A 22171-nucleotide genomic window follows, 5' to 3' on the forward strand; every position below is an offset into this window, starting at 1 on the left:
ATGGCGCAAATACAACATCATCACAATCTCAGTTAACGCTGCAGTGTTGCTTTTGTCTCTGCGACTTTAAATCAATAACCGACGATTGTATCAAATTTATAGCGATGCAGCATAGTTTAATTCTACCCGCTTCAAGCGTCGGTGAGTCAATTTCCCCCTTCCTCTGGCGACAGAGATGATGTCTCATTCATATTTCCAATAAGGGAAACGCCTATCTGTTGATGGCATCTTGGGTTTGTAACGCAGATCCTATTGCAGCTGATTTAAGGCGACTGCGCAGAACTGAAGAGCCGCAGCAGAGGAGTGTTCACACTTCACACAGCACCAACCAGACACCATGGTCAAGATGAGAACACCCCAACTCACGATCTCCGCTTTCCAGAGAGGAATTATGTCTTCAACATGAGGCACGTCTTATAAATGCAAACTGCATGATCAGCCTGGAAAATCTGGGACGACTTTCAGCTCTTGGCCTGAAAGGCAGTTGCGTTGAGCGTACGATCCAACAACTAGGCAACCGAGAACACTTGTATTCTTGTTTTGTTCGGAGAAAACCCCACATGATGAAATTCAAGCCAAATCAGACAAGGACATATGACGGAGAGGGCTTTAAAAAACGAGCAGCGTGTCTATGTTTCAAGAATGATCGGGAGGACGAGGTAAGGCTGAAGAAAGTGCAAATGTGGTTGGTGGTTTATGTAGTGCTATAATAACTGTCGACTACTGTACGACTACTGTCGCCTACTACAGACACGTCAGAAATAGATATTGCAACCTGTTTTAAAGTGACATTCCTTGTTGCTATCTAGTAGGCTATTTTATTTGACCAGGACTTATTTCTTAAATCAATGTAAACCATCATTAGATTCTTGTTCTATAACACTTCAAAATAATGTATAATTAATGTATTAACTAACTAACAATGAACAATACATTTATTTCACTGTTTATTTATCTTTTTTAACGTTCTTTAATAATAATAATACAACTGTTCATTGTTAGATAATTTTAGCTCAGGTGCATTAAATAGGCTAATATTAACAGATGGAAGCGGAACTTGATTGGAATCATTTATTATAAGTAAATGTTTAAAATAAACTTACTAATATTAATGAACGTTTTAAAAGAATTTTTCATTAGTTCATGTTAACTAATGGAACGTTATTGTAACATGTGACCACCTAATTAGTTACTTAGTTACAATCTGTTAACTGTTCCACTGCAACTTTGCTGTTGAGTATCTTCCGACTATGAAGTTCCTCCTTTTTGTCTCACGTCAAGTTCCTTTGACTGTTAAAACAAATATTCTGTTGAACTGTCATTTTTATGATACTGATTTAGAAACATGTTAACATGGAATATTTCAGAATGGTTCACCCACATGTATTTTAGATTTTATATGTCAGGTTGAAATGTATTATATAATCATTTATAATTTTATGGATTGTGATATTAACATGTAAATATGTAAATTAGCCCGATGCTAACATGGCTTAAAAAAAAGCAAAACCTTCCGGCTATAACAGATGCAGCAGTTATGTAATCCAAATTTACTAGCAACTATTTAATAGGTACTACTAGTACTTATTTATTGTTACTAGTAACTATCCTAATAGTATGTGTTTCAGCTTTATTTGATACCTGTGTTGTTACCAGTAGGCCTACCATTTTTTAATTTTTTTTATTACAGTTGTTAATCAGAATTGCTACAATAGTTCAACTAAGAATATTGGTCACACTTTAGTTTAGTGTCCAATTATCACTATTAACAGACTATTAATAAACAGCAACTAGTTAATAGTGAGAATTGGACCCTAAACTGTTACCAAAATTGCACTTGTAAGATGAAAAATGAATGAATGAGTCTATTTAAATAGTATCACAAAAGCAGGAATATGTTCTAATAACTATCTGAATAGTTAAAGTAACTAAATAATATTACAAATAAAGATTACACTTTACAATAAGCTTCTCAACGCTCAATGACCACTAGTCCATGATTCATGTCTAGAAATATATGACTGTGCATGGAGGACTGATGGCAGGTTTTATAAATGTAATCAATGAGATCAGCACACTAAAAGCCAACAGTGAGCTTTGAGTAATGACAGCTGTTCAAAACAGGTAACAATATGAGTATATGAGAACGAGAATAAAGGAACACAATGTTCTTAATAAGCAGGGTTGCACTTGTTACCTAAGCTCTTTAAATGTACTGTATAGTATGAGATTTTGTTTTCATAGAGCTAGTTTGCTTGGTCTTAGGTATTTTTTTAAGACAGACTATATAGAATTATATGTTTTTTTATAGAGCTGGATTTAGTGCGTAAGGTTTTTGTGATTGACTGGCGAATGCCTGCCATGTACAGTACAGACAATTTATGCACCTTTAGGCTCAAAATGTCAAATGGATAGTCACAAACAATCAGTTTTAGATCTAAATCACCCAAAAAAATGATCATTTACATAATTTACTCACCCTCATGTCATTCTAAACCTGATTGACTTACTTTAATCTGTGAGATATTTTGAAAATCTATGTCTTTTTTTTGTCTATGCGTTGAAAGTCTTTCAAAATATAATTTGTGTTCCACAGAATTTAAAGTCTCTCATTGAAAAGTGCTATCAAATTGATCACCCGCAGCACTTTGCGACCTCCTCGAAAGTAGTTTCTGCTTAGACTAAAAATACTGTCTATTATGAAACTTGTCAGTCACAGTCGAGGTGTTCTTGACTCCTGAGACGAGGGCTTGACCTGATGTGGAAAGTGCACTCAGAAATTACAGGACAATGCTGTTGTATACACAAATACTCCCCCATAGATGTTTTCTTTTCCTCAAATGAACTTGACCAAACTACCAAGTCAGTGAATCTTTAATTAAGTAATACTAGAGTTGTCAAAGTTACATGAAGCATGTTGAGGCACGGGAGCCTCCGACCCTGAATGTTCCGCATTGCAACAGGACCTGGTCTCCCAGGTTTCTCCTCCATGTGATTAGCAAGAGAGGGGGGTGGGGAGGGGGTAAGTTACACTATGTTCTAAGGCTCCAAGTGACATATCAGGAGCAATTTATAGAACCAGAATGACAGCAATTACTGTCCCCTGACAGAGTCCTTTTTCCACTTTTTTTAATCTGTCTCTTTCTTTCAAATTTTTCCGATTGCAGTTTAGCTCTCTTTTATCCTCCTCTTTGGGAAGGATCTTACCTCTTTTTTTTGTGTATTTCTATGCTCTTTTGATCATTTGAAGTGTTGAGTACAGGAACTCTACTGTGGACGTCAATGCATTCCTGCCGTGGTGATAGTTAGCTGAGTACAAGGTACAACATAGCTCACTCGAGAGAAGTGCAGTCCTTCAGCTCATCTGCCGTTTGTGCTCTTGTCCTACAAGACCTAACAAAGCCTCATAACAGGGCTGGGGGGAAATATCAATTTCGCGGTTTTAATCAATTCTCATTTTGATGAACCGATATCGATTCTTAAATCCCAAGAATCGATCTTTTGGTCTATGCTGTTTTCAGTTGATTAATGAACAAAACGTTGTTGCGTGCGTGCCCCCCATCCAATTAATTGCAATAGAGTGGTGCAAGTATGACATCAGAACCCAGAAGTCTAATTCGCCGCTGGTTCCTTAGAGAATTTCCTATGTTTTTCTTTGGTTTTTCAATTTATGGGTAAAATAAAGCCTGTGGTAAACATAACTTGACGATACTTTGACGACGTTTGGTTCTACAAGGTAAATTACTCACACCCATATCGAAAACGCACATTTTAAAACCGTTGTGTTTATTTTTGGAAACATATGTTTCTAATAAGTAACTAAACGACAGTTTTGGGTGTGTGCAGTGCATGTTGTAGAAAAAATTTTCACAGTATCGTCAAGCCCTTATTTAACTTATGAACTGAAACCTCCCATTATAAAACCCCACAGAAAAACCCAGAAGGAACCAGCATTCTGACGTCATACCTGCACCAATCTATAAGCTTTGTTCTTTGTTACTGTTGTAATGAAACAAAGTCTCAGCTTTCAAATTCTGTCAATTTTATAATAAAATTCAAACAATGAATATAATTTTGGCGCTCTTTAAAGTCCCAGTGAACCACAAGTTGCAACCGACTTTACTTCAGTGTTGTGACGTATTTCCCAGTGAAACAGAATATTGAATTGGGGTTTTACTTTAGCACACCTCCTCTCCATCCCTTGCTCATAGCAGACTGACGGTTTGAGGGAAGTGGTTAAGGATATTCAACCCAAGACGTCATCAGAGAAGGTACGTCATAGAGTGGTGCAGGTGTGACATCACTTTGTAGGCCAAAACGTGGAAGCGAGTTAGCATTGAAGCACCTCCAGTTACATCGTCCCGAAGTCAATGGGTTTTTTTTTATGGGTTTTTTATTAAATGGCTGAAATAAGGTCTCTAGTGAACACAAGCTCAAGACACTTTTATTCTGTGACATAAAACACCTCAGGATTACCCTAGGCGGTAACAATTGGCTAAATGCGACTACAGAGGCAGCCAAGGAGATTAAACGTCATTATGCCGAACATGTAAGCTCAGTTCGCTTTTATAGCCTCGTTATGCTTATAATTGTGCTCTTATAAACTATTCTAACTCAAACTTTCTGGGGAAAAGTCTTTAAGATAACCGAAAGAGTTGTCGGAAGCTTAGTGATGGTGACGTTGAAATCGTGGGACCGTGATGTACGCTAGTTCGTTCATAGCCTACCTTTTGCTTTTTACTTCTGGTGACTGCATTTAGGCTTCAAAATTCATAAAAGTTGTGTTCATCTGTGAATATTATGAACAAAACGTGTAAGTAGCATAAACTTTTGTTGATCACAGAGCTTGTTTTTAGCGACAATCTAAAAGCCTATGGGAAAATCCTGTTGGGTTTTTCTCGAGGGAACCAGTGTGATGCTAACTGCTGGTTGGCCTACAAAGTGAAGTCATACCTGCACCACTCTATTCCGGAGCGGAAGCTTGGAACCACGACAAACAAATGTTTTTTTCCTGACTTTCACGGATTAATTGTTCACCACAAGAATAGTAATGTGCGCTAACAAAGTAAATGGGGTAAATTTGGATTTCATGATGACTCAATCGAAGTGGCAAGCAACGCAGAGCTCATGTGAACTGATCATGTCTTTCTCTTTACTAGTAGTTGCAGCATAAAATAAACATGAATGAACATTATAAGGCATGTTGAAAGATACAGTACAACTTACCAAAATCTGTAATATGTCTCATGTAATCGCTGAATCAGTGTTTCAACCACGGAAAGACATCAATAGCTTGTAAACTGTATATCACGTATTTGTCAAATAATCAGTCAAATAATCTCTCAAAGGGTGTTAAAAATTATGCAGAATATTACTTCTAGTTCATTAATCACACTGGAAAGGTCAAAAGTTGAGCGTATTGAATTGTGAGGTACAGTATTCCAAACATAACAATAATCTGCTTGTGTGCATTGAATGGTAATACTACAGCAGTAATAAGCATGTCATTTTATCAGAAAAACACATGGTTTGTTGACTTTCCTCATGACAGTGTGGTTGGGATGTGTATTTACATTCAGAAAGAATACTGCTGATACAGTGCTTCTGAAAAATGTGTTTGTGTTTTTGGGTGTGTGTTTCGGTTGAGCAACTGTCATTCTGTTGCCCACTTAAGACTTTTATTGAATGTGGTGGCTTTGCTAGTCTTTGTTTTGCATCTTGGTAAAATGCCTGAACTGTTTTTCTTTGGACAGAGTTGTCCCAAACAAAAGTAGATTTTATCACTTCAGCTTTAAATATACAAAGAATTATGTTAGGGATAAACAGTCATTTCTGGTCCACCAAAAGGACCACGTTCGCCTCAGGGACTTTATTTCAGTTTTTGAATTGTCAAAGCTCAGCAGACTGGTTCAATAACAGTTGTGCCAGAGTTGTCATAGCAACAATGATCCCCTTAAATGCGAACATGATACAGTGGACTGAACCTGAACAATGACCCTTAAAACAAGCCAGAATGAAGTGGCACTCAGTTGCGTGCTGTACGTGACTGATTTTAAGCCGCAAGCGTTTCCTCCTTTAGCTTGTGAGCTTTACATTTCAAACTTGCAAATGAAGTGAAAGGTTTGAAAGCGTGAATGTCTTGGTAGCCTAGTTTTGTGCTATTATGCATGTGAGTTGTTTTAGCATGTCAGTAGCCCGTCTGGGACAGCATTACGTTAGCAACTGGAAGGTCATGGGTCCGATTCACAGGGAACACACACTGATGCTGCAATAGCCTATATAGCTTCAGAAGTTTAGGATCCTGTTTACACCTGGTATTAAGATGTGTTTTGGTCGATCGGATCACAAGTGGACGATGCTAAATACAGGTGTAAATGGGGTTTAAAAAGTTTTGAGCTTGTCCACTTTTGACCACTTCCAGAAGTAGTCGACAATGCATTTGACCGGATTGCTTTCATGGTGTAGTAGACGCTCATGTGGTTGAATGCGTTTGAACAGCCGCAAAAGGCTGCCTACTCTCCGCATACTGACCTATGGGAAGCCCACTAGCCAGATTGGATTCAAACTTTGTCGGCTGAAGAGCTAAGTTTGGCTTGAAGACGAAATACATACCAAGCACAATGTTCTCTCACCATGATTTCTAACATGCACTTCACGTTCGGCATGGTCTTGTGGATATCAGATTAAAAACTAAGGCTGATGCTCTCCGTATGTTTTTCTTTCGTCTCCGTGCGCGTTCATATGTAAATTACACAAGCTTATTTTGTCCATTAGATCGAAAGATCTGAAAAAGCCCATACGTTTATCCGCCCATAGACCTCCCCTCGAAGAAATCAGGACAGAAATGGTTGAAAGTGGACAAAAGAGATGGATTCGGGAATGTGTCTCCCTCGTCTACTTGTGATACGATCGAGCAAAACACATCTAAATAGGATAATAGCGTGTAGGATAAAAGCATTTGTCAAATATGATGTCTTGCATTCAAAGTTGCAAACTATCTGTGAAATTGTAAAACCTTTTATAATCTAATCCACAAATACATTTACAGACTTTCCTGAAATGTCAAACACAGCCCTGACCCTCATGCCTATCGTGACTGGAAGACAGCCTGTCTGCTGGGGTTTGCCCAACTGAAAAGATTCACGTTCTCTTTGGTCATGTTTATGACTATGGGGTCACACGTGCCCCTCAGAGTCAGGCTGGGATTTAACATGCATTTCATCTTGAGTGTCAGTGGGGCTCTGAACTGGGTCAGTATGTCAGGAGATGCTCAGGTCTATGAGGGGTTAGAGTAATAAATAATCATTTTTATAATGGAGAAAAAGATTGAGTAATTGATTGATTATACAAGTAATGCTATTCAGATGAATAGGCTGTTTTTAAAGTCATAGAAACTGTTATCCATTTGTTGTGTCTTTCAGACAGTCCTTGATTCAGTCTTTACCCTTGATTTTTAACGTCATCAGCTGGTTGAGTGTTCCATAAACAGCAGGGTTGTGCAATGTGCACCATTCTTAACGAGAAACGGGAAACATGAAACATGAGAAAGCCGAACTTTGAAACAAATGTTTAACAAAAGGAAAACTATACAAAAGATATGTGTAATGTTGCAGTCAGGCATCAGTAGTGTAATGCTAAATGAATGCAGGGAAATGTAATATGCTGTGGCATTGTGGTGTGTGCAAAAAGAAGCACAAGAAAACAAAGAACAAAAGGAAACAAATCAAGTAGGTCGCTCGCGTCTGCCATCTATCTTGCTTCTTTTAAAGGCCCAAAGGGAAGTAAGCAACAGGTGTCTACAATGTGACCATTTAGGATGGCGAAGACATCCAGCTAGCGCTGGGGAAAACCCCACTAAAGACACGGGTCGTCACAAAATATAAAACAAAAATTAAACCCATATTATTTCTAGTTGCCAAGGCAGTATTTCTCATTATCATTTAGCTTAACTTGATGTAATAAAACTGAAAAAATAAAAAATAAATAATAAAAACTAGATAGTCATTAAAAAATAATACAAATAAATAACAATTATAACAAAATAACAAAAATTACTAAAACTTTAACAGATCTTAAAATGAAAAATATTAATAAAATCTATAATATCTAATTTCCAAAATAACAATAATACAGTGAACACTGTTACAAACAGAATTCTTGCAATTTGACGCCTAACTGTAAAAATCTTTGAATAATGCATTTAATTAAAAATCTTTGAATTATACCCATAAGTGTTGTCATACATATTTCTAGAATAAGGCAATTATATTAATTAGAATTAAGCGTTTGAAATTCCAAATGTAGGAATTAAATTTATATACATTTTATTCATTTATATTTATTAATAATTTAACTTGTTATAGACTATGGTGGCAGAACAGTTCATTTCCCAGAATTCTCTAATTTACTCAATGTAAAATATAATACAAATATTTGAGATTCTTGATTTGATGGTCAATAATGTAGTCTACATATCAGGGATTATATTCTGCCTGTCAGCCATAATTATTCAAAATTGTATCTATCTACCTTTGCTGTTTTGTGCTGGTAGTCAGAAGATTTGTTAACCTTGTGGCTTAGTTTGATCAATTTATCAGTTGCAAGGATGATTGAATCCAAAAAGTTTTTTTCAAAGCTATCAGTAGGTGGGTAACTTTGCAAAACAGTTCACATAGCCAAATATTGACTGCAAGGCTTGCTGAAATGAAAGTGCACTAAATTGCTAAAAATAAAGGTGAACAACTTTAACTCTAATTACCATGCTGTATTTTTATCCTTGAACAACTACTGTAACTGAACCATCTGCATTAGAGGGCATATTGATTCTTATGTTTTCCCAAACCAAGGCTATGATTGAACCGTGTGATCCTTCAGGAGAAATGTAAAGGCGGAACCTGTGAGATTTCTCCACATCTCTCTTGGTCACCTGGTCTAGCCGCAGCTGTTTTTGCTCCCACACCTCATACCCCAAAGCAGAGCTTGACTCTCAGCAGACAGAATCTGTCGCTATGGCTGAGACAGCTGTTGCTGGTAGTTTATTTATAAGACGTGATTCCACAGATATACGATTGCCTTCTAGAAGAGTGGTGGAGAGTGACAGCATTGAGCGAGAGTAATGTAGTAGCTCATTATGGAAGCAGAAATGCAATTGTAATAAATATAAAAATTTTAGTAAAAGACTGTGATCAAACTTTCTAAAATATATTTTGGGAAATGTCTTTTTTTGTCCATGCAATGAAAGGCAATGGGGTCCAATGTTGTTTTGGAACCCATTGACATTCATTGCATGTACAAAAACCGTCAAAACATTAACCATTTCTCACTATTAACTACGACTTTTGCCTCAATAAACTCCTAATTACTGCTTATTAATAGTTAGTAAGGTAGTTGTTCAGTTTAGGTATTGGATGGGAGTAGAGCTGCACGATTCTGAAAAGCTTTATTATTTTAAAGATCTACAAATCCTGAACATTAGGTTACCAAACAAGATAGAAACAAAATAAGACATAATACTCTTGCTTCAGTCAAATTTAAATAAATGCCGTAAACAAAAATAATTTAATATTTAAATAAATAAAAAATGACAATTAAACATTGACAACATTCAAAGATTCAACATTCAACATTACGCCAGACTACACCTATTAAAGATTCTTAGCAAGAAACACTATCAACATTTTTGGGTATGGTGTTGCGTTGAATAGCGTTGCTTTTATAGACGTTTGTTTCGTCTGGCCGCTGGTACTTTGTGATTGAGCAGTTTTGTTTTTAACCATCTCACACTGTAGTTTAAGATAAGTGTTTAATTGAGATAAGTTTATAATAACTTTGCTTTTCATTTATTACTTAAAGCTCAGTTGAAGTTTTTCGATAGCTACTACATTAAAAACTACTAGCCTAACTGATGTGAAATGTCAGTAATAAAATAAGAACAAATACACAAATTACAAGCAGAGGTGAATACTAAATAACAAAGTTTACAAAGTCTAACAGTATATTCAGGTACAGAAATTAATAATTAAACTTAAATGTAAAATAACACTATTTGTCATTGTATAAAATAAATTAAATATAGTTTGATCTTTGTTAAAGCTGTATTTTATTGTTTTATTAATATCAATGACACAGAAAACAGTATATAATATTAAGTGTGTGCTATAAAACTGACAAATATCCGTTTCTTTCTCAGCTGTTCACATATGACATAAACGAGAGAATACTTGTCGAGACGGTCATTTAGACCGGTATTTTAAAAATGTTGTGTTTATGTGTCCGTTCGAGCGCTGTCTGAAATGCGCCTCTCTCTCTCTCTGTGCGAGCCCCGGTTTTTCCGGCTCTTCTTCCGCAATTAAAATTGTTTGAATGTGTAAATTGGCAAGTCAATACACATCCAAATGATGAACTTTCACTCTATGATGGTTAAATTTAGCAGTTAATCCGCGAATCACATGCGTGCCGAACCGAATCTAGTGCGATCCGTTCCACTCCTAGCGCGTTATCTCGTTGACTATCATTGGCAGAATCGTAGAAATGCAGGATTAAGATCGCGTGGGGGGGTTGAATCGAGATCGCGATCTTTTAACGATTAATCGTGGAGCTCTAGAAGGGAGGATTAAGGGATGTAGACTATTAAGACATTGAACAATTGACACTGAAGACTGAAAAACTGTCAAAACATTAACTATCACTCTTAATAAAAATGAAATGAATTGCTACAATACATGCTGAGTCCAACATTTCTTCTAGAGTGCAAGGAAGTTTATCAGATGGATGGTATTTTTGCTATTGATGGTACTTTGAGCAGTATCAGGTTAGGCTTAGTTATGCAATCAAGATGTCCTGACAAGGTGTTGATGAGCACTTGGATTTGGACTAGCTGACTAAGCTCTGTTTGTGAATGTATGTATGTGTGTGTGTGTGTGTGGCAGGTTTTGCTTGTTAGCAGCAGTCGACACCCAGATCAGTGGATCGTTCCAGGAGGAGGGATGGAGCCAGAAGAGGAGCCTGGAGGAGCTGCGGTTCGAGAGGTCTATGAGGAGGTGAGCTCTGTCCTCGAGGTTTCTTTCTCATTGGTTCTCAACTCTAGCCCTGAAGCTTCAAATTCCTGCAGAGTGAAAGTTGCTTTCACACCATTTCATAATTATAGTACAGTTCTGAACTGTAAAAATCCTTCACGTGCTTGTTGAACTTGTAATTACAAAGTGTAAACTCGTAATTTTCTGAGAGCTATGATTTTTACTAGCTGACCACTGCAGATTTAAAGGGTCACTCTGATACTTACTCAGTCGTTCCAAACCCGTAAGACCTTTGTTCATCTTCGGAACACAAATTAAGATATTTTTGATGAAATCCGAGAGGTTTCTGAACCAGCCATAGGCAGCAATGTCATTGCAACTTTCAAGGCCCAGAAAGGGGGTAAAGACGTCGTTAAATTAGTCCATGTGACTAAAGTGCTTCAATCTTAATGTCATGAAGCAACGAGAATACTTTTTGTGTGAAAAAAACGAACAAAAATAACAACTTTATTCAACAATTTCTTCTCTTCTGTGTCAGTCTCCAACGCTGTTGATGTTGTAAACACAGTGCAGCGCTTCCAGGTTCTACGACAGATAGCCGGCTTATTATTGGCTGGCCCTGTTCACGTAAGCACCACGACGCATGCATGTGATGCTGACCCTGGAGGTGGCCAAAAATGAGCCGGCGTTCTGACGTAGAACCCGGAAGCGCCACACTGTGTTATCAGTTGATCTCTATGTTATTTATGTATTTATTAGTGTAAAAAAAAATCTTGTCTTATCTTTACTGGTTTACTGAAGGGGGTTGCATCATCAGGTGGTCTGTTGGGTAATGTTGGTCCCTCAGGCTTCTGAGGGTCTGTCGGTAGGTCCAAGGTCCTAAATGAGGCTTGACTGTACTGTAGTTATGTTTAAAGCGCCAGCATAGAGACCGTGCTCATGTTTAGGTGAGAGTTATAGTTTGCAGCTGTCTCATATCTTGTCACCAGGATTTTTTGTTTTACACCATGCCATAGTGCTTATTGCATACTTAGCAGTATATACTATATGCTGCATACTTAGCAGTATATACTATATGCTGCATACAATTTTTTTTTTAAAGTAACACAGTACAGCAAGTTGCAACTAGTCATCATCTCGGTAAACCAATCTTTAATCCAGTTGTGGAAAAATGTCTTAAATTAGTCAAATAATGAGTCAAGAAAAAATATTACATAATATTACAAACTAAAGACTAAGCTCACATCTTTATTCATCTTTTTTTAATGTGTTTTATGCAGTTCAATTATCCATAAAAAGTAAGAATTCACACTGCATTCCATTCAGTTTTTACCCACACCTTTGACTCAACTGTTTTCGGTATGGGAGCTATGGTCATGTGATACCACCACCACCATATAGATTCCTCAATCATCATTCACAATCTGTACATCAGCCCGTTTTCTTTCATCTTCAATTTAAGAGGCTTCACTAAATGAATCTTTTCATGTTTAGCCCTGCTAATGGTTATGTGGTCCATTTCAAGGATGGGCTGTGTCATGACATTGAAGTGCCATCATAGAGGATGCCAAGAGGGTAATTTGTTGACAGCTGTGAAGCATTACAGCGACATTTAGAAACCGTGTCCTGTTACCGTTGGCCTCGTCCGTCTGAAATGCACATGTCCCTGAGGTTCAAGAGTCATGGTGTTTGGACACTTGCAGTTGCCCAATGTGAATGCAGCTTAATTACAGCAGTCAATGTTTTTTTTAAAGTATGAAATTAATTATTGTACCCTAAACGAATAGTGACATTTACAACAGGGCTGGACACGCTATCTGGCTGTATAACAAAATAAATCAGCCAGCGTTAATGCTTTCTTTAATAACATATTGAATTCAATTCAGTAATTTAAAATCGATTGAATGAGTGTTACATTTTAGTAAACTAAAGCATAATTGCATAACACTGAAGAAAGAAAAAAAAAAAGATTTTTTTCTTCATGCATAAGCCTTTATTGTGTACTTCGAGGGATTTATTTGTTACATAATGGTTTAAAAGGTGTAACTCAAGCCATTCGAGTGTTAGGGAGACCCTGGAGGAGACCATAAACCTGTCTGTGAATTACAGCATGCTGCTGCTGGCTATGGCGACACTCATGGGACATAAACTACTACCGGGGGTTTGCCAGGGATGGGATGTCCCAAAGCTCTTGCGAAGCGGGTCGTTTTTTTATAACAGGCCTCTTGTAAAAAGGAACTTTTTTTATTTATTTAATGATATCTTAATACATTTGTTTACTTGACATGTTAAAGATGACCTATTATGCTTTATTACATTTCAGGTCTCTTAAGTATGTAATTTTGCTGTTTGCAAATTGCAAAGTTACAAAATACAAAGTCCACTCCAAAGTGAGTTATTCTCTATATCAGTAAGAGCTGTTTCTGAATTCCCTGAAACGCCTCAATTGTACACTCCTGGGTAGAAAAAAAGGGCCAAGCCCAAAATGTCTAAACACTAAGCTTTTCATTGTCTTAACCACAAATTATTGGTCAGCAAATTAGCAAAATGTAAGCAAATGCACTCCTATGTGTGTGGACTGATTAATCACTATGAAGCATGAGTTGCATGGTGACGCTCCAGAGCGGTTTCTTCGGAAATCTGGTGAGAAATATAACAATGAATGCATCTCTACCACAGTGAAACATGGAGTAAGAGGAGTCATTGTGTGGTGGCCTTTTTAGCTGCTGGTATTGGTGAGCTACAGTATGTCACTGAAAAGTCTTATAATGCTTTGGAGTACAGGAGAATATTCCAGAATGGCTTGCTTCACAAATGAAAAGTTGTTATCTAAAGAGAAATGATCAGATGTTATTTTTCAACAAGACAATGCTCCGGCCCAAATTGCAAAGACAACCAAGAAGTGGCTTGAGAACAAGTCCATGAGACTCATGTTTTGGCCTGGTCCAGAGTCCAGATTTGAACAATATAGTGCATATTTGGTCTCACAATAAACTCAAATGAACTGAGAGACATTTTTCAACTCTTAATGAACTGTTTGAAATCATTAACATTGAGTGAAACAACACTGACTCTTCTTCATGTAAAAGGCTGTCTGCAAGTTGGGGAAAGGCTATTCCTAAGTTACTTTATCTACAGTATTTGTGCAATTCTTGTTAATTTCCCGACCAGTGATTTGTGATTAAAATGGTTAAGAGCATTAAAGGACCACTAAATGTTTAGCCATTTTTGGCTTGGCCTGTTGTTTTTGCCCAGGAGTAGTGTAGTCTTGAGTTTTCTTCTGGGAATGTACACATCACAACATCCCACATTGAAATATGTATTGCCTGAGGCATACACAAAAAAGTCCTCTTGGTTGAGTTGCATTTGTAGTGTGTTGAAACTCGTTGCTATGGTAAGGGGTGTGACATTTCCGAAACACGTTTGAAGCGGTTGATTAATTACAACACACTGGTCCAACCAACCAATGAGAGCACATTGTGCTTTTTGAAAGGAGGGGCTTTATAAGAGACCGGAACTAAACAGATAGTTACTGACAGACTGGGAAGCGAGGTGCTGCAACAATGGAAAATATGTGAAAAAGAAGGTGTTTTTTTAACATTCAAGCATGAAAATCTATTCTAATTGACCCCAAAAACAAAATCAAGACTTTGTAAAAGGGGGGCATAATAGGTCCTCTTTAAATGAATGTAGCTAGGCCAAAACTCTGGATGGGACATAAAAACGACATGAAATGTTTAAATTTGGTCCTTTTCCAGCTATGATGTTTATTTTCAGGGTTTGTCTAGGGCAATGCTCATGTTATGTGATCATGTCAGATGAGGATACACCGAGATGACAGAAACACTCTCAGGGCATTTTAAATAGACAAATCTCTCATAGTCCCTGAAATCGCCCCCTGTTGTTTGTCAGTTCCGATTGTGAACAGTCGTATCAACCCAATTTGCAGGGTGAGCTCGGGCTGGTTGGGGCATTTTGCAATGTCTGAATGAAGACATGATGTTCCCTTATGAGCATTATGTTGTCCGGGAGTCTCCTGTGTTATGGAAACACGCAGCTCAGGTCTCCCGGATCAGTGAGCTGGGGCTAATGTTTTGGCCTGATGTGTCGGTGTCAGCTGGTACGGTTCCAGAAATTTGGTGTGTTCATCTTCATGTTAAGCCGCTGTTAGCACTGATAGATTCATGCTGCAGTTTATGTCATAGCCGAAGTCATTTGCTGAAGTCATTTGATTTGTAATGGGACTATATTTTCAACTATATTTCTCTATGATTTACAGTTTGATGCCTCAACCACGTTTAAAACTGAAAAAGCTTGTGGGTTGGGACAAAAGTGAGTCTCTCTAATGCCTTTTCCGTGTCTATTCCTGCTTAAACAGGCTGGTGTGAGGGGTACCCTTGGCAGGCTACTGGGGGTGTTTGAGGTAAGACTGCCAAACTGCCTTATATAAAATAAGACGCTGTCACTGATACTTCAATAAACAAGGCTTTATTTCATAAACATTCTTAAATATCTTATCTTCACACCTACTCAATGCACATTGTGTAGCCATGTGATAACTTTATATCTCTCATTCTGTACAGCAGAACCAGGACAGCAAGCATCGGACATATGTGTATGTGCTTACTGTTACAGAGACACTGGAAGACTGGGAGGACTCAGTCAATATTGGTGAGTTGATATTATGAATAAGACTGTCTTTTTGTATATACAAATTCAGATTAATTCCGTAACTGCTGAAATGTGATTCATAATTGTTTTTCATTCACTAAAATGAACCGACTCAAAAGAGTTGTTCACTTGTGAATCAGATCACATTTGATTTGGATTTGCTTTTGAGTTGATTTACTTTTTTGAATGAAATTTATACTTCCGTTGCGCAAGGATGCAATAAGTTGATCAATAAAGACCGTAAAGACTTTTATAAGTTTGCAAAAAAATTCAGTTTCAAATAAATGCTGTTATTTTAAACTGTCTATTCATCAAAGAATCCTGGAAAATGTTCACAAAAATATTAGGCAGCACAAAGGGGGGCGCAGCAATGCAAGTTTGAGAGGTGGCGCCCCGACAAATCACGACTTGCTTTACGGCACGACGTCACATACATCAACAACATATGAAGCAGCCTCTATGGAAGACACTAGCACGCATTTCAGACGTGAATCATGGCAGAGTCGACGAAGAAAACGAAGTAAGTGCGGTCGGAAGAGACGGCTCTGCGTGAGTGGTATTTATGACAGTAACGTTAAATACAAGTACTCCACAGCGACTCTAGGGGTCGCTGTTTGAGAAAAAAGGAAACTGCATAGTGTGCCTTTAAACGACACCGTTTTCAACTAAAAACGTAAAACTTTTTACGCCGTTTTCCGTTTTTAGTACATTGTTTTCGTTTAAATGTACCCTTAGGCTGATAAAAAAAAAAAAAAAAAGTAGCTTGAAAGTAGTCTGATTTGTGTGCTATATTACAATTCTTCTGAAGCCATTTGATAAAGTTGCTCACTAAAAATCCTCCTCTCCGCCATAGTTCTCAAATCTCATGCGAAGCTATCATACGGCTTCAGAACAAGACTTGGAATATTGCAGCACACAGGTCGCATTGATTACCATGGAAATTGGGTCCTTCAGAGAAGTTCACCTGTAACAAAGTGACCTCTTCCCACGTCTGCAGTAAATCAATAGTCGCGACTTTATTTGTCTACAAACAGCTTAGTCTGCTAACAGGACAGAATTTAAATAGTTTTAGACAAGCTTATCATAACCAGCTCATTTCTTTTCATAAGGCGCAACTGCTGATCTGTAAGCAGCTGCAAATATGGGGATTTATGTAACTATTCTCCAAAGCTATTACAGATATAGAGCAGGCATGTGGATTAGCCACTTAAAACCTTCTACTTACTGAATTTTTGTTGTCAGGAAGGATACACAATAATAAAATTTTCCCACAGACAGCGCAATTCAAAACTTGCACTATTTGTAGACGTTGAGGAAAGAAAAAAAACAGGTAATCCTTCAGTCCAAGCAGCCGTATAAATAGACCGAAGTTTGTTCACAGGGAGGCGTGCTGTTAGCAGGGGCACAGTTGTTTTCCAGTTAGCGTCACTACACCCCCCTAACGCTGGCCTCGCTCTGCTTGTACCATAGTTTCGGCTGCCAAATAGGGCATCATAACCTCAATACACAGAGAGGAAGCGGGTGTACTTGACACAGAGCTGAGCTGAATGCATAGAAAAGCTCAATAGTCTGATTGTCAAAGTAATGACCTTTAACCTTCCTGCATATATGACATATTTAAAAATGCTTAAGGTGAAATGTTTAAGTTTCAGCACTTTGTGAGAGACAGTTTTGAGGACTATAAATACAGTGGAATGTTTGTCAGTCAGATGGTTGGGCAGCCAAATGTCTGTCAAGTTTACTGTGAAGTTGACCTTTTGTACTGTATTTAAATAAAGCTGCGCATTTTTAAAACTGAGCAGCAAGTCTTCAAACCGTCTAGATCTTTAATTCAGGTCTGTGTCTCCTTAATGATGATTCTGATCTTTGTGTTGGCTGGTTTTGCGTCCGCAAAAAAACGAAAAACAAAAAGCAATTCAAAATTGGTTTACGCCACATATGTGTACCAAAACATACTGGATATATAACTTTCTTAACATAGTAAAATATTAATGTACAACAGCACAACTTAACAAGGTTAAACCTGCTACTATTGGTGCCTGGACACCCTTATCGTTCCATTTACTGGACATTTTTTATTGGATGTCTGTTGCCTCCCTTTCCCCTATTTGCACTTGTTGGATAACTATATATTTGCGCTATATGTTTTGGTGTTTTTTTTTATATATATATTTATTTTTTTTAAACCGAGCAGCAAGTGTATTTACCCGGCTAACAGGAAATGTTCTCAACTTTGGCTAATGTTCTGGCAAGGTTTTCTCAAAGTTATGAGCAAACATGTTAAAGGGATAGTTCACCCAAAAATGAAAATTGTGTCATCATTTACTCACCCTCAAGTTGTTTCAAACCTGTATGAATTTCTTTTTTCTGCTGAACACAAAAGAAGATATTTTGAAAAATGTCTGTAACCAAACAGTTGATGGACCCCAATGACTTCCATAGTAGGAAAAAAAATACTATGGAAGTCAATGGGGTCCATCAACTGTTTGGTTACAGACATTTTTCAAAATATCTTCTTTTGTGTTCAGCAGAAAAAAGAAATTCATACAGGTTTGAAACAACTTGAGGGTGAGTAAATGATGACAGAATTTTCATTTTTGGGTGAACCCTTTAATAGAACATTAATTCAGTTATTTGGTCTTTAATAATGTTCTCAAAACCTTAGCACAAGAAATATTATTTGTGCATTGTTCGCTTTTTTTCTGAAAAGTTTTAGTTGGATGTTTGTCTAATGTTTTTTAAATGTTACTACTTGTTTTGAACGTTCAGAGAACATTCAGATATGAGGGTTCTCGCACCGTTGGTGCTCGGGCCCTAATATCATTTTCATAATTTATGAAACATATTTTTGTTTGCTGGGCAATTTCATTATGTCAGAAGTAAATGTAGCTCTTGCGAGTACAAAATGAATCACCTCAGGCAATAGACAAAAAACATGGTGAAAATGAGGAACAAATATTTTTCAGTGCTTTTGCATTCTCTTACTAAGTGACACGGTAGACACAATTAACCGGTTGAAATTTGTCAACGGGTAGAGATTTTGGACTATATCGCGGTTACGCGGCTCACATGACGTTGCTGTCCTACGCAGTCACAAAAGCTTATTGTTTGGATGCATTTTTAACTATTGCTGTTTAAAAACAAGTGATTTAGCTGCGTTAAAGCGCATTTAGCAGCGAAAGACGACTCATTTCGCTATATGCGCGCTATATTTCTCATCACATTCTGAGAGACGCGCTCACATGAAGCCGCTGCTCATAAAGCGCATGAGAACTGAACTGAGTGTTTTTTGCCGACTAATTGGGCTTGAAGAGTTAAAGGGATAGTTCACCCAAAAATGAAAATTTTGTCATCATTTACTCACCCTATAAATTTCTTTCCTCTGTTGAACAAAAAAAAGAAGATATTTTGAAGAATGTCAGTAACCAAACAGTTGTGGTGCACCATTGACTTCCATAGTATTTTTTTCCTACTATGGAAGTCAATGGGGACCAAAAACTGTTTAGTTACCCATATTCTTCAAAATATCTTCTTTTGTGTCCAACAGAGGGAAGAAATTCATAGGGTGAGTAAATGATGACAGAATTTTACAATTTGTGTCTTTGTTCTATTGTAGTTTTTTCCTATATGCTTGTAATTGGTTTCTTTGTTCTTTCTTTATCACTTTTTGCAAGTCTTCAGTAAGCTTTAGAGTTGTTGTTTTTTTACTTAGGCCAGTATTATTTTTTTTTGTCATATTGAAAATGGTGACAAGAATTATGAAATTTCGAGTAATTTTAACTAGTAATTTAATTTATTGATATCATCATAACCTGAGCAAAGCTTAGAGCATAACCTTAGAGCAAAAATAACTATATCGTGATATATATGGTTATCGTGAAATAAAATAGTCATATCGCGATATAAGATTTTGGTCATATCACCAACCCATTCTCTCACAAAAGTTTTGCGTTCATCTGAGAAACTTTGCTCAAAGGGGAACGCAAAACTTTTGTGAGAGTATGGGAGGGCGATATGACCAATATCTTAAATCACGATATGACAATTTTTCCCCCCATCTAATTTTTTTCCATCACCGTGTCCCTTAAGGCGATCCGTAGACTACTGTATTTTATGCTTTTAAATATTTCAAAATGCTCTGAAATATGTTTTGCAGGTCGGAAGCGGAAATGGTTCAAGATCGACGAGGCGATCCGGGTGCTACAGTGCCACAAACCTGTCCACGCAGAGTATCTCCGCAAACTCACTCCTCACTGCGGCCCCACAAACGGCAATGCTCAGGAGCCGGAGAACACGGATGACAACGCCCCCCTCCGCCAGACAGCCTCACAGGACTGTGAACTGGCCCGTTTGCACAGATAGAACTGCCACTAGAAGGCACCGACGCAAGGAAAACTATTGGAAAAGACAGTTTTGCATGTATAATTTCAATGTTTACTATTTGAAATTTTTTTCAAGTGTAGAAACCAAAGGCTTGTCGTGAAATGCCTGCAAGTTTCCGGGTCATTAGAACAAGGAGAGTTGTTTTCATAATATTTCATTCGTAAACGTGCATTTCAAGCCAAATAAGGTAAAGTTATTTGAAGAAGAGTGACGTCAAGTAAGCGCATATTAATGGAGACGCGTGCCGTGATGGATATTTTAGAAATATTATTTTACAGATGCTTTAGGTGGAGGAAGACAATGATGGATGTGAAAAGGACTGATTGTTGTTTAGAAAGGATAAAGGATGGGTCTTTTTGAAATGCTGTCTATTTATATCTAATAGATAACTACTCTTATTTGTTAGGTATTGGGTAAAATTCTTGATAAAGAACGAAATAGGGGTAAAAAATTATCATAATCATGAATTTTAGAATACGTAAATAGTCTAAAAGAGGATTTGGGCTACTTTTGGTTATATTAGATGCCTTCATCACAGATATCTACCTGTAATATAGGTTTAACATGCTGTGAAGTTGAAGGTCTTTTCACAGTTTGGTCTTAAATGTGAATTTGCCACATTAAGCGGTGCAATGTGATTACCCTTCTTTCTCTTTGCACATAAAGGTTACATTTTCCATCTCCTTTAATTACTTCTGAGCCACTGTCTCTTTAAGACACAATGGCATTTGGTAAAATGTGAGAAAAAAATAAATAAATAAAAGTCTTGTGTCATTGGTCCATGAAAGACTATGTAATGTTATGCTGTTTATATTGCCTGAAGTGATATTCTGAATATTTCAGAAAAAAAAAAGGCATAAACACCTAATGTTAACCCTGATACATCATGTCAAACCAGTTTTTTCTAAGATCTGCAGAAATGCAGTATACATTTATTTTGATTATAGTAACAATTCACGCATAAATAGCTCAATCTTGGGAGTTTAAATAGCTGAGGAGGAATTTTATGTAATTGTGCATAATGCTTTTCCTTTGAGGCCTTTGTAATCTTTTTTTTTGTGGAATTTTTATGCGGAATTCACTGAGCGGGATGGAATATGTGGCCAAACTGTTTTATTAAGACTGTAAATGGTAAACTTACCTTTCTTCAGAGGGAAGATTGCATGTTAGGTTGTAAATATGTTTTAATATTAAAAATGTCAGCTTCTGCCTTAGTAGTTTATTTGGTATTATGAGTCCCACAGTTTGTTTTAGACATTTAAAGTTAAATTATTGCACCGCTAAAAACACAGGCACCTCAGCTCTTTACTTGTTTATCAGCGAGGCTCAATGAACACTGTTTGATATGTAAAACATTATGGTGTTAAAATGTCCACAATGTGAATGTGATTTGACAGAATTTTTTTTTTTTTTGCCTGTCTTCGGAAATCAAATTTTTCAAACAAAATAAACTCATCTCTGTTCCAAACTCAGAATGAACTCTGTAAAGAACAAGTCGGGATGTTAACTGTGATTTGTAATAGCTTATCTGTGTGCATATATTGCTTTAAAAAAACATGGCTAAAAGAGGGATTCGGCATGAGAACAGGATAACATAATGATCAGGTACGGATTTCCTTGGAAAGTCATGTGGCAAGTCTTCTCTTGGAGGCATATAGCTGAATGCAGGTAAAGTGGGCCGTTTAAGCTTGTTGTATTGTGCTCAATGGGTTTATACTTTCAGAGCATAACAATGGTCTTTATTAAAGAGATTCTATTTCTTTAAAATAAAGTTGGTTGATGCAATATGACATTAGGGGGTGTGGCCACACCTCAAAGGAAGATTCCCTCAAGGTGAAAGGTTGAAAACCCTTTGACATATGATTTCCATTTTTAACTTAAGGTTGCCCTCTAAATCTATACAAATATTATTCTGACAGTTACCATTTTGTTTGTTATACTACAGTTGACAAGGAATAAAATTGTTGTAAGAATGTAAAAATGTTTAAACATTTGTTAGTTTTCTTGTAAGGTGCAAATTTTTGCTGACCCACTTTGGGTGAATGTGTTGGATAAAGTGGGCCAGTGGGGTTTAGGTAAAGTGGGCGACCTTAACCTTCAGT

The 22171-nt window shown here is 37.1% G+C and overlaps 1 protein-coding gene across 2 annotated transcripts; it reads left to right on the forward strand.

Annotated features, from left to right (window-relative positions):
* Positions 1–288: 288 nt before the first annotated feature.
* nudt4a (nudix (nucleoside diphosphate linked moiety X)-type motif 4a) lies at positions 289–21537 on the forward strand. Of its 2 annotated transcripts, none has more exons than XM_082182014.1 (5): positions 289–659; positions 10929–11039; positions 15394–15438; positions 15599–15686; positions 19843–21537. In XM_082182014.1, exons 1-5 carry the CDS (start codon positions 432–434, stop codon positions 20046–20048), a joined length of 678 nt encoding a protein of 225 aa, XP_082038140.1. In that variant the 5' UTR covers positions 289–431; the 3' UTR covers positions 20049–21537. The 2 variants fall into 2 exon arrangements, with proteins under 2 accessions (XP_082038140.1, XP_082038141.1); XM_082182015.1 differs by having other exon boundaries at positions 15602–15686.
* The last annotated feature ends 634 nt before the right edge of the window (positions 21538–22171 follow it).

Source organism: Leuciscus leuciscus, assembly GCF_965113295.1.
Source record: "Leuciscus leuciscus genome assembly, chromosome: 10".
Lineage (NCBI taxonomy): Eukaryota > Metazoa > Chordata > Actinopteri > Cypriniformes > Leuciscidae > Leuciscus > Leuciscus leuciscus.

Bases quoted from the DNA above. Each gene is read 5' to 3' on its own strand.
- nudt4a (XM_082182014.1), top strand. From the start codon at position 432: ATGATCAGCCTGGAAAATCTGGGACGACTTTCAGCTCTTGGCCTGAAA. The intron at 11,040-15,393 runs GTGAGCTCTGTC...CTGCTTAAACAG, and splicing joins TTCGAGAGGTCTATGAGGAG to GCTGGTGTGAGGGGTACCCT. The intron at 15,439-15,598 runs GTAAGACTGCCA...CATTCTGTACAG, and splicing joins GGCTACTGGGGGTGTTTGAG to CAGAACCAGGACAGCAAGCA.